Source organism: Podarcis melisellensis, assembly GCF_964234715.1.
Source record: "Podarcis melisellensis genome assembly, chromosome: 4".
Classification (NCBI taxonomy): domain Eukaryota; kingdom Metazoa; phylum Chordata; class Lepidosauria; order Squamata; family Lacertidae; genus Podarcis; species Podarcis melisellensis.
Genome location: NC_138531.1, coordinates 31,532,522 through 31,546,173, shown reverse-complemented (window position 1 = coordinate 31,546,173; position 13,652 = coordinate 31,532,522). Strand labels below are relative to the sequence as shown.

Genomic DNA, 13,652 nt, shown 5'->3' with positions numbered 1-13,652 from the left:
CCTCCGCCACCGAATACAGTGGTTTTTGGAATATGAACCCAGTCAGCGAACAGGTGCTTTACCTGAGCTGCGTGTGGGTAGTTTTCAGGTCAAAAGAAAAACATGGGAGGTTTATCTTCCCTTAACCCGAGTAGCATTACTTTTATTCGTGTAGGAGGTTGTGATGACCACCAATATGTTGCGATGTTCTTGGTTGTATAGTTCTGCTGACTTAAACATGAATAAAATCGATTTGAAAAGAAATGGGAAGACAACGACTTGCCACCTCAGAAGTTAACATGTTCTGGCATAAGAAATGGTTCTTGCCCATCAACTTGCTACTTTGCAGTCACACTTTTCGCTGCAAGAGCAAGCGATGGTTACTCTGTCTTTTGGAAGAAGAAGAAAATACTTATTAAACGGCAGAGGTCCGTCCTTCTACTCCCGAGTATTTCTAACTCTGCCAGCCAGGATTTTGAGCTGGGACTTTCTGCACGCAAAGTATGGGCTCTGCCGCTGAGCTGCAGAGAGAGCAGTGTCCAAGGAAGATTAAAGTTGAGTGTGGAATCGTAGAACAGTTCTGAAAGAAGGCAAATTCCATTTCCGTATGAAGTAAGAGCTTTATTTACCTGGTGACGACGCTGATCAAAGCAGCCGGATGTGGGAATTCTGTTTCAGGCAAAGGAAAACAAGCTGAAAGTTCCACACAAACAAGTCTTGGAAAAGTGTTAAGAGAAGTCCTGTTTAACTGCCAAACATCCTAAAATGAAAATTCTTTGATATTCAGTGTTAGTCATACTCAGGGTATATCAATTATAATAAATGGATTTAAGTTCTTTACTAATTTCAGCAGGTCTACTCCTGCAGATGGCAGGTAGATGCCCTCACATTTTATCTTAACTACTGTAGTGGGTTTGCCTAATGTTAGGATATGAGTGACTGAATATATTTAATTTGGACTATTGCTGTCAGGTTTGGGATATATAGTGAATTATAAAACATATTTGGTTATCACCCCAAATTGTAGTTGTTAAAATACCATCATATTTCTCTCATATATAATTCTACTGACAATATAGAATTATTCTTCTAACAATATAGCTATGTCTAGTGAACACATCTGGCAACAAACGTGGGGCTTTATAGGTTCATCAAATCAGTTTATGAAATTAAATACTTAATTTGCATAGACACATCATCTATGAAAATAAAAAATGGAAAAATATTTTATTTGAGCAAGTCTTGCAGAATAAAGTGTATACTGAGGTGGTCACATTCAGAATGGGAGGGGAGATTTTCATTATCTGTGTGCCCTACATCTTACCTCCCAGAAGACACATTCCTTTTAAGATGGTAGTGGTGGTATTTGTTGTTGTTAAAATCATCAACACCACCACTTGCCCTTCACCAGGTCCCAGGGCAGGTTATGAACAATATAACATTTAGAAATTATTAAAAACAAAACCAATTACAGTCACAGGAATAGCATGGATTCTGAAAACACACATCTCAAATAAAACAAATGTGTTTGTTTTATAGCCGTGGTTCCCAAGGTTGGCAATACACCCCACAGGCGGGGGCAATTTGATTTTTAAGGGGGTCAATTAGAGAATGAGTTATTAACAGTGAATAGGCTTTTAGGCTTCCTCCGTGTGGAGTTCACTTTTTGAATAAGAATTATATGTCGCGGGGGTGGCATCAGCATTTTAAAGATGCTTAGGTGGGGCATGGCAAAAAAAAGTTGGGAACCACTGTTTTATAGTGAGTGGACTAATTTAAAATATGATTCCCCTATTTGCAGTTTGGAAAAGAAAATGACAGTTTTGGTGAGTTCCCTTCTGAATATTATGCACTGTGTTGTTGCTTGTTGCCTCCATTCCTTTCCAGACACCCAATTCTCCTGAAGAACACTAGTTCCAAGGCACTGAAGAGGATGTAGAATGGTGGCCAGATTTCTAACACAATTCTGCACAGCTCAGGTTAGTTTCTGAATCTGGGGAGCAGGGGAAGTTAGAGAATAATGTGCAATGACTGATACACTCACTATTTTCTTAGCTGCACCATGTGGGAAAGAACAAACTTTCCTATACCATGTTAACCACACCCACGCAATTACATAAAGGAGACAATAGTTTGTTTACCTTTGTATTCCCAACTAAGTAATCAGTTTTGAAAAGCTTTTAGTTATCAAGTGATGTGGTCTAATAGTAGTCTAATAGTTATCAAGTGATGTGGTCTAATAGTTGATTCAGTGGGTGTACTAATCATTGTTTCAGACTAGTACAATAATTACGTTCGTCAGTAAGACTGCATATAATACAACTGTAGAAATTGCACTCTGTGAACTCAACAAGAAACCTTTCCCCCACCAATTAAAACAACAACACTGGAGAGTTGTACAATTTATTTATTTGTTTTTTAAAAAAAAACCGAATTGTAAAGCTGCAGAAAAAGAACCATGGTCTGATTTACACGTAATACTGAATTAACCATGAGTTATCCCATAGAATTGTGCAGCCTCTCCAGCCTCGTTTTGTCCAAAGTTGGGTAAGTGGTTTGTTTAAACTTGTCAGTGAGAACAAATCAGAATCTGAAAATATATTGAGAGAGAAGTAGCACTTAAGTCCAAGGCTTACTGCAGCTTGTTCATATGGTAAGAAACCATGGTTTCCTGTTATGTGTGAACCAGACCAGTATTGTGTTGTTGTTTAGTCGTTTAGTCGTGTCCGACTCTTCGTGACCCCATGGACCAGAGAACGGCAGGCACCTCTGTCCTCCACTGCCTCCCGCAGTTTGGTCAAACTCATGCTGGTAACCTCGAAAACACTATCCAACCATCTCGTCCTCTGCCGTCCCCTTCTCCTTGTGCCCTCCATCTTTCCCAACATCAGGGTCTTTCCAGGGAGTCTTCTCTTCTCATGAGGTGGCCAAAGTATTGGAGCCTCAGCTTCAGGATCTGTCCTTCCAGTGAGCACTCAGGGCTGATTTCCTTCAGAATGGAGAGGTTTGATCTTCTTGCAGTCCATGGGACTCTCAAGAGTCTCCTCCAGCACCATAATTCAAAAGCATCAATTCTTCGGCGATCAGCCTTCTTTATGGTCCAAGACCAGTATTACATTGAATTTATTATTTCATAGGAAGACTCCGAAGACAATGTAGTTGTCATCATGCCATACTGATCAGTAAACTTTTCTACCTGTTTTTTTGGGGGGGGGAGCTAGTTGCACTTAAATGCCAATGTAATGATTACACTAAATAAAAACAGAGTTATACACAAATCGAGTTTTCTTGTATGCACACACATGCTATCTCTGATTCACTTCTTTCTGTGCCAAAGAAGTATTGGGAGAAGTTAGTTTGGGGAGGAGGGGATTATAGCAATTAACACCTTAGTCATACATATACTTGCAAGTTGCTCATATTGACCTTTGTATATTCTGCCTTGTAAATATTGACTCTTAGAAAAAGTTTTTTCCCCCATATTTAGTGTCAAACGTGGCACCTTTATGCTGATAAAAAAAGTGGTGAGAGAAGTTTTGATAACAGAGAATCTTACCTTAGGTTTGATTCACACATTCATTTGCACAGGTATATACAATAAAGTCTGTTACAAACAGTGTCCGAATTTTATGAATTTATCTTATAGAATAAATGTCATTCTTATAACATTCAGAGAATAAAGCAAAGGCAAGTAATATAATGCTCAGAATAACAGAAGTGGAGGAAACCATTGGTTCAGCACTGATTTGAATACAACTACACATCTGTTTCCTTTTTGGATGTGGAGAACATCATCAATAAGAAGCAAGGAATGATGAATTCTCAGTTCACTGGTTCTTCACCCAAAGGATTACAAGAAGAGTGAGAATTCTTACCTTTCTAGAAAGGAGTTATTTGATATCTTTTTTTGGTTCTTCCTTTTCCTTCCCCCTTTAGAGTGACAACAATTTTAGAACAAGGATTCAGTTTCACATATTACAAAGTAAGATTAGTTGCAGAGAAGCAGGAAACCTATAGGGTCTAGAAAGGTAATATTTTAGTAGTCAGGAGGAATCTAAAAAGCACTATGATAAAGCAATTTTGTTGCTTAAGTGGTACTACAAAGATAGGTTTTTGAATTGAGGGGTCAAACTGGAATCTTCGGGCATGCCCTTACAATTCTATAAACACCAGCTTTAATTTTTCTTTGTTATGTGCTTGCAAGGAACATTTTACAATTAAAATTAAAAATTGACTTTCCCCTGAGTCATAACTGGTAGGAAGAATGAAATGTATTGAATAATAAAGCTGCTCGGGAGGTTTTTCAGAGTTAATATATTTCTATAGAAAGTATATAAATCCATCTTGTTACACATACTTGCATATGTAGCTTTAAAATGATGGGATGGGGGAGGTTTCAATACATTTTTTAGGATTTAAAGTTCTGTAAAGCTTTTGGAGATGGAAACAATACTGAAAAGGGCTTAATCATTTTATGTCCATCATCTCAAAAAACAAACAAGCACTTAGATGAAACGTAATTAGAAATTGGCTTAGCATACAAAAGAAAGGACTACTGAAAACTATCTTTTTCAGCTCCACTGAATAAGGAATTGTGTTTCATTATAATAAAACAAGTGGCTTCTAATAAGGAAAAATTGGAAAAATTCTTATTAAATGAATGTTTTATAGAGTGTTAAATAACATTTACAATGTCTGTACTTTAATGTAATTTTCATAGCTGAGTATGTGTTATTGTCAGTATGTATTTTTGTAAACTACAAATTAAAACAAGTGTTAATGGGGTTTTTATTATTTACAAATGACATATTTAATGGCCATTACAAATACACTTTCTTAGACACTGTGACATTATTCAGAATTCAAACCCAGTTACAGCCTGATGAAGACCTGCTGTCTCCCCAAAATACTTAATGCTTACAATGGGTTATATAGCTGCAGAGCCAGCACATCACTGTTAATGGATATATATGAAATAGGAGCTGACACTGTTATTTCTATAAGTAGACTGTTGTTTGTTTAACTTTAAAAACAAATTGCTTTTTGATACTTTGGATTGAATCCTAAGTTACTTTTCTCTTCACACAAGGGATGGGTGTGATTTCCATAAACTCCCCCTCCATCTGCAGCCCTGCCATATTATATCTGACCCGTTTCCTAAGGGTCCCGCAATCTCCAGAGCCAGATTTTCTCTAACGAGGTTGTAGAGCTCTGTTCAGTGAATGTGAATGCTGTTCACAGAATGGAAGTTAGGATCCAAGCCACTAATTAATATAACATCAGATTTGTATTCAAAATTAAACCACATATATTAAATATAATTCATCTTTAAAATGTCTTTCCTCCTGAAGTGAAAGTGTGTCGTAACTTAGCAGGCATACAATCAAGCTACAACAGATAAAAGAAAGGATAAACTGTTTTCTGTTTTCATCTTTACAGCGATAGGTTCATTAATAATGTTTCTTTGACAGCACGCAGCTGAAGTCATCTTCACATTTCTTTTCAACTTCATGTACCAAGAGTGGATATTGGTTGCATAAAACAGCATATTAAAACATATATTCCAGTGGCTAAAATAAAATATTTGTGTGTGCACACTCCTACTTTTAAGAAGTATTCTGAACCTTATCCACCATCAACTGGATTAAAACAATCATTTTAGTAAACCCTGAGTTCAATTTGGCATTTGCATTTCTATAATAGATATCAGACTTTTTTTCATTATCTTCTTCAGTTAGAAGTTCTTCAAAATAGAATCCCTATAAAAGATGGAAAATTGTGGTGTTTAACATTATCTGGTACGTAATGGCAGTTGCCCCTCAAAGCAAGCAATATGTGTAAGTTATTTTCTCTGGTTTCAATTATAAGGCCCTTAATAAACTATTTTTAAAAAACAATCATGCTAAAAATCACCATGCATTCATAACTCAATTCACTTACAAAACCTAGCCTCTTTCATTGCTCACTTCTTCATTTGTTTAAACTATCTCACAATAGCTTTTCGTCTATTGTAGTTCTCAGCCTGGTCCTTCACTTATCATCAAAATAAGCTCTGACAAAACAATCCCCACAAACCCAAATGTATATTTAACAATATTTATATACTGTTTAATTTACCAACCTTTAAACTGTTTACATAAAATGATTCAAAATATTCAACAGAAAATATGAAACATTCAAGTGGGCACATATAGGATAAGATGATCCTTCAAGTAAACTGTTGCTCCAGCCACTTTTCTGTGTTCCTGACTCACTTTCAGTATCAGGACCAACAGAAAAGTGTCCGGGATAGTTAATGAAGTGTGGGGAACCCTATGGGGGAATGCTGAGTGCCTCACTCCCATGAAATTTACTGGTGTATTAAGGCCCTCCCCCATCTCCTGCTTTATATATAATATGAATGGAGTTAACTTAATGCTACTGTATATATTTCTGGTTTTATACAAATTCTAAAATGGCCATTTTCCCCCTGCAGTTCTACGTAACTCCTCCTGCCTCTTTTCCATACTAAGGACGTTGCAACACCGTGCTTTTAACTTTAGTATGGTATGTTAAGGAGAACCAACTCTACTCAATTGGTAAGATAAACCCTTACCCTGGCCTATAGAATGTGCACAGACAATTTTTCTGCTAAAGGTTAGGTAGGTACAGAGTAGGAACAGTGAGGCATCTTGTTAAATCTTCTATAAGAGCACAGTGCTGCTTTTATTTAAACATGCACATCTAATGTGAAAATACATTAACAGGAATTTTGTGCACAAACATGATAAGGAAGCTTTGGCACAAACAGCCAATCTCAACTGCTCAAGAGGCTACCATGGCAACTGGCTATTATACACTGATCCCTACTAACTTGAGAATGAAGTTTACATAGTCAATTCTACACAGGCTGTGCAGTTTACATGGGCTCGTTTTCCCCAGTAGCCATCATATGACCCCCAAAAGAACAGTAGAGGTGATTAATTTTACAGAGTAAAATTAAATAAGTTGTGTAAGACAATGCGATTAAAGTAGAGGTGGTTTGGTTTCATGTGCACCAAAATTACACCTGTGGGGAGACTTGTTAGTGAAAAATGAAGGATTGAAACCATGTGCACTTTAGATTGTATAAACACTTTTATTCATATGTATAATGCTGTATCCCCAAAGAAAGACATTTCAAACAGATTTTATCTTCTAGGGTATCTTCCGTACTAACGTCACACACATCTGCGAGTTCATCCGTCTGCCTTCCTCTCTTGAGCTGACTAGTTGATATGAATGGGAAAGATACTGTCAAAAAACTGAGAAGGAGGGGAAGGGAGAAGACTTTTGGGGGAACCTCCAATGTTTCACATAGTAGAGAACACTGCAAATGCTTTTAACCCTTTTGAACTGCCCAGGGAAAGAAAATGACCTTTCCCAGGTGTAACAAGGCATCAGTGCCTTTATGATATCAACAACCATTACACTACTCATCTCAGGCCTATTGCATGCTTAACAACCAATACATCATGCACTAAGGAAAGGGGCAATGGTAGTCATGCTCATTCATCCTGGAAGTAAAGGTTCAAGAATGAATGTAGACATAGCAAGGGTGATCTACAGATCAGTAACAGTTACTGTCTGAAAACATCAGTGATGACAGTACAGAACTTGGGGAAAACAGAATACTTATCTCCCCACAGGAAAAGTTAGCATCTCCACCCTCAGGTGATCTGGAAGTCAAGAGTGAGGAAGTATCACTCATTCCCATTTTACTTCTAAACACTTCTTTGAAACATCTATAATGAACAAGAGCATGGTTTCTGGGGTGTTTGTGGCCTTTGTTCAACCATTATCTTATGAGTGTACATAAGATATTTGTACAACCATTATCTTATGAGTGAGGAGAAAAGACTTTATATTGATGCCCAAACAAATTTATTCCTGAACTCTACAACTGTGCAGGACATATAAACAGAATAAAAAGCGCATTATTTCAGAGGTAAGATCTCATATCACTACTAAGTAAAGTAATGTTCTCACCATTCCGAAGATCTGTCCAGAGACTTGTCAGAAGATCGGTGCCGAGAACGTTCAGGTGATGATGTCCTTATTGTAGAAGTTAATTGGTATGGAGCTCCCAGACTCTGGCGGCGAAGCTCTTGGACAGCACGCTCTCTAAAACAAAAGGGTAATTTATCAGAAGATGAGGTAAATACAACAAGCTAAAAGTTGAAGATTCTCACCGAGTTTGTTCTTCAGACAGACTATAACGCTGAAAGATGGGAAATGGAGACAGATTGTTCCACAAAGCCAGGAGGAAGGCCAGCACAGGCTTTGGGTGTAAAAGTACAGATGGCAACCATTTTGTACCGGGGTTCCGTTCCCAGCCTCTGTGTGCATCGACGGAGAGCGCATAAGTGCCCCTGCCCCTGTTATGCCCTCTTCCGGGTCCAAAAGGTCCCATGCTCTGGCAACTGCATATCAATTGGACACACCTAAAATGGTTGCCACCTGTGTAGAAAAATAGAAAAATACTTTATATCAGGTAAAATTATTTTGTCCATCTAGCTTAGTACTGTCTACTCTGGCAGTGGCTCTCTGCATTCTCTAGGACCTTCTACATTCAAACACATGCTCTCCCACTGAGTTGTGGTCTGTCCTCAAATATCACCTCATCTTCTCTAATTGTCCATTTGGGTAACCATTCACCACACTGGCAAACTGAAACTCTGTTCAAGTGGGCCTACATGCAGGTCTAGGCATGTTAACTCAAGAGGTGAATGGGAAGGATTTAGCACTGGCTGGCAATGCAGACGAGCTGCCATCCTATCACTCCTCAATCTGATGATGTAGAGAGCTTCATCTGCTGCAGAATTAGGAAGGAAATGTTAGTTGGCCAAACGTCAGGATTTTTTTGTCCACTTTGCATCTAGCACATTTCCTGCATGCAAGGTGATTTAAAGTCAGTGGACATTTTAAAATGCAAAATGATACATATGTTTGCTGCAAGCTTATTCTGGAACACAGTGCAGTAGGCCATTAAAGGGACCGTAGGTAAGGTTAAAGGACCCCTAACAGTTAAGTCCAGTAGTGAACGACTCTGGGGTTGCGGCGCTCATCTCGCTTTACTGGCTGAGGGAGCCGACGTTTGTCCGCAGACAGTTTTTCCGGGTCATGTGGCCAGCATGACTAAGCTGCTTCTGGCGAAACCAAAGCAACGCACGGAAACGCTGTTTACCTTCCCACCAGAACAATACCTATTTATCTACTTGCACTTTGACGTGCTAGGTTGGCAGGAGCTGGGACCGAGCAACGGGAGCTCACCCTGTCGCAGGGATTCGAACCGCCGACCTTCTGATTGGCAAGCCCTAGGCTCCCTAATAAATATGCTTTCAATTACAGCTTTAGTTCCAGTGAATATAAGATTACTGCTAAGATGCTTTTAGAAAATATGTACATGGCTCTTTTTAAATTAGCATGATTGCATGTGATCTTATTTGGAAAAATAACAGAAGACTAAACATGTGATCATACACTTGCCTTTCAAAGCGTTCTGTACCCAGCTGCCTTTTGGTGATATCTAACTCAGACTCCAATTGAGTTATTGTATTTTTGAGCTGTGAAAAATCTCGACTCTGGGTAGCACTATAACAGACAAAAGTATCATTTGAACTGAATGGATGCAATTATTCAAATACTGTAAAATAAACAATGGGTTGAATTCAGACTTCAACAAGTATAAAGTAGACCCACAGAGTAATCATAACCAAGTCTCACTGATTTCAATGGATTCGCTCTCATGTTTGACCATAAACCCCAATACAATTAGCTTTTCAAGAATAGCGTTCAGTGTATTCAGTATAAAAAACAAGTTGGAGAAGGGTAAAAACAAAAACAAAAAAACAATTATGGGATATTTCGGCTCTCAAAAGGAATTGAATATATTCAGTGCTTAAAATTTCAAACGACACTGAACAGAAATATATCCACACCTAGACATATAAACAAAACGCATGCACAAATGTTTGTAACACTTTCTGTGCCGATTTCCTAATCACACAAACACCAGTTACTTTCACAGGGCAATGGGGGTAGAATCATGATTAGTCCAGGATTTGGGAGGGAGGGGAAATTTTATAACTTGCAACCTGCTCCAATCACAAAAATAATGTTCTTCCATTTTTCAGGCTGCCTTCTTTTCCAAGAATTCCTCGTGCAGGTGGCTACTACTCCCTATCAGTGCTCTCTTTCTTTATCACCAAAGAATCTTTCCCACTTAGTAGAAAGATGGGCATACTAACAAAAATTAATATAGTGGTTTCAAATCTAGAAGAACTGTGTTGTTTCTACCAGTTACTAACTTACATCTTGTTTTCAGCCAGCGAAAGCTGCTCTTTAAGAAGCTGAATTTCAGAATCTTTTTCTTGGCTTATCATCTGAGATTGATATTCCTTTTCACGGTTGGATGCTAACAATGTTTCTAGGTTTTTAATTGAAATTCTTTCATTAGTGAGTTGTTTTTTGAGGAGTTCGGTTTCAGAGTGAGACGATTCCCATTCATTTTGCAGCTGAAAGCCAAAAAGGTTAAATTTCTTCATTTTCCCTAATATGCAATATATTAGAAACTGATGAATTACATTTCAAATTGTAAACTAAATTCCATTAGCACTCTTCTTCCCCATATCATCTTCCTAGATGTAAAATATGCACATAATATTCAGTAACTGCAATTCCCTGTCTGTCAATTCAAAAATATGGTACAAAAACGAACACATTGTTAAGAACCGGTACTTTTAGCTCCCATTTTATTTTCATACACTGAAATCAGTGTGGCTGAAATATGTTTAACTCTGGCTAGGTTGTATTGATTTTCTTCTCTTTCCCACCCCTGAATAGAGAATTATATAACTGTAGGCCCCAGTTAAACTTTAGAGGGCATAATCTGAAGCTCTGCGGAGCCCCAATTTACATACAAAGCTCCATGAGAGCAGTCTGCCTGAATGTTTTCTTACATGCTAGATAGTGAGAAATATTATTCTGCACATAGGGCATTCTGATGGGGCAGGATATGCATATTCAGAGTTCATTCATATTCCGGGCACAGGTCTTTGACTGAGAGTTGCCATTAAGTCTTACCACCAACTGAGGTGAGTGCTCTGGTTTCTTACAAAGATTTGCAGATGCCATTGGGGTTGCAGTAGCCCCCAAAGCCAGGTCTGTAAGTTTTGCACAACTATGATGTGGGGTGGGCACCAAAATTCACAGACAAGGTTCTAACTGGAAAAATATTTTTTTTAAATCAGGGTAATAAATAAATTTTGCAAAAAATGAGGAGCACTTCTGACCCCTGATGCTTTTTATGGTGGTGTTAACAGAAGTGACTGATTAGTTGATTATGGAAAAATAATATTGTTTTTCCACTTTGCGGTCACTTCCATACATCTTAAGTGATTAGAAAAACAACCCTGTCATTCTAACAGGAGTAGACTTGGCACTGAGAGTAAAAACACTTATTTTTAATTAAATTAAGGAGAGGAGACCTGAAACACCACATGGCAATTCGCACATTGACATGGTTGAGAACTGACTTGAACATGGAATTGTGGAAAACTGACCAAAAAAAATTACATTTCCCCCCAGTTTTATCAGGGTACATTTGATTTCCACTTGTTGACAGAGGGTTAAAAGTGCCATTTCAGAAAGTTCTGGTGTGTATTTATCACCGTAGAAACTTGGCATCCATCTATGCCAAGTAATCTACATGATGCATAGAATGGAATGTTGGTCACTTACCATGAACATTCTTTCTGGGGGCATGCAGGGGGAATCCAGTAAACAGTGGATTAATACTACCCGCTGCCCTAGGACAGGTGGGGTCACATGATACCAAACCGATTGCATCATTCAACTCCTAAGACTCCATCTCCAGTTTCAACCATATTCGAGTTGGAGAAAGAGCCATCAGAGAAGCACTTGTGAGCAAAATAAAGAGAGCCTAGAAAAGAAAAGTAAAAAGTAACCCCTCCAAATAGACATGGCACAAATTAGATGCTGGAGCCCAGGCCCATAGAAAGGGTGCGTCTGGATGCCTCCTGCACACCCCATGAAAGAACATTAATGGAAAGTGACCAACATTCTGTTCCCAGCAATGCATCCAGGAGGCATCCAGAAAACAGTATTACTTACCTAAGCTAAGCCAAATCAGGGAGGGATCAGAGGGGTGGTTGCCCTGGGGAGAGGTCCTATGATGAAGAAGTGACACTAACCCAAGGGAAATACAGGACCCAGGACCCCTCCTAGCATGTTTAGCCGCCAGCTGTCCTGAAGAGTTTAAAGGTCATACAAGACCTCCAACGATTCCTCTGAGGAATACTGAAATATACTCAGAGTCGAGAGTGGATTTCATGCTCTTTATTCAGCTCACAGTGGTGAGGAGGGAATGAAAGTCCCTTCAAAGTATCTGCTTTATATACATTATTTACACAATGGGCTGCACGTGATTGGCTAATTCCGGAATTCTCCTGTAGGTCAATCAGGTTGTGGATTCACTTTTATCTGGAGCTGGATTGGGTGGCTCCTGCTGACCAATCATACTGCTGCATTGTTCTAGGACCAGTCACACTGCTGCATTCTGAATCATATTGTTCTAAGACCAATCAGACTGCTGTATTTTGGATCCTATTGTTCTAGGACCAATCAGACTGCTGCAGTTTGGATCCTATTCAACTCAGTACATAACAAATACGAAAAAATGCAATGCAGATATTTGTTCAATTTCTTACGATTGTGGCCATGCAAAAAAAGTATTTTTAGACTTCTAAAGTCTTTTCAGAATGGTTTAAATCCTTGGAAGGAGAAGCAGACAAATCTGAGGTATGGGGACTTAATTTGTACCTTTTCCCAGAGCAAGATGGATGTAGGGCTAGAGCAAAATGCTGATTGATGTAAGCCTCAATAATATCTCTGAGCAGTTGTACAAGGGGCGAGTGGACAGCTGCTGAACCCAGACGTGCTAGCCAGGCCTAAGTAGTGATGGTAAAGGGCCGCATTATTGAATAAGAAGCTGCTGAGCTGAGAAGAGCTAGTCAGGCCTGTAGGAGGGGATGAAGGAGCACCATTGCCTGGATGAGGGAGGTTGTCAAATGAGTGGGAGCCAGTGGCCAGTTTGTAAAAGCACACCAAGTCCAGAAGGTCTAGGTTGAAGGGGGAGGGATTCTGCCTTCTACTGGCCAGATGAAAGGAGGGCTATCAAGTTCTCTATCCAAGATAGTGGAGCAGGGGTTTCATGCATAAAACCTAATTTTAAGTGGCTGCCATTTTCCTGCCAAAAACTGCTACCCTGGCAAAACCTTAGCTGATAGAAGAAACACTGAAACTTATCCCAGCCTAGAGGGAAAGCATCAAAAGACTTAACGGGCTGGCTAAAATCCCAGCCAAACTCCATTGCACCCCAGCACTCTCCCTCATCAATAGGCACCTTAGCCTAGACAGCACTGGAAAGGCCAGGTTAGAAATCAGAATTGTGACTGTTAAGTGCTCTTGGTGGCAAGTAGATCTGAGGGAGTGATAGCTGGCCTTTTTTCTTTTGTTAGCCAGGACATGGGTTGTCTCTTCTAAGAGCTTACTTCCCCTTCTCCCACAGACACCATAGGAAAAACCGGGGGGGGGGGGAGAGAATAAGAGAGAGGAGGAAAAAGCCTGACCAA

The 13,652-nt window shown here is 39.2% G+C and overlaps 1 protein-coding gene across 5 annotated transcripts in view; it reads right to left on the bottom strand.

Annotated features, from left to right (window-relative positions):
- Positions 1 to 4,749: 4,749 nt before the first annotated feature.
- The window catches only part of TSGA10 (testis specific 10), a 37,691-nt gene continuing 28,788 nt past the window's right edge, over positions 4,750 to 13,652 (bottom strand). For 2 of the 5 annotated variants that reach the window (XM_081907772.1, XM_081907773.1), the window contains exons 17-20: positions 10,312 to 10,514; positions 9,483 to 9,591; positions 7,987 to 8,117; positions 7,077 to 7,226 (exon numbers count right to left, since the gene is read on the bottom strand). In XM_081907772.1, the coding sequence (XP_081763898.1) occupies positions 7,097 to 7,226; positions 7,987 to 8,117; positions 9,483 to 9,591; positions 10,312 to 10,514 (573 nt within the window). In that variant the 3' untranslated portion in view covers positions 7,077 to 7,096. Of the gene's footprint in view, positions 5,739 to 7,076; positions 7,227 to 7,263; positions 7,677 to 7,986; positions 8,118 to 9,482; positions 9,592 to 10,311; positions 10,515 to 11,739; positions 11,942 to 13,652 lie in introns of those variants that run through there. The other 3 variants (XM_081907774.1, XM_081907775.1, XR_014167488.1) reach the window with 3 other exon arrangements.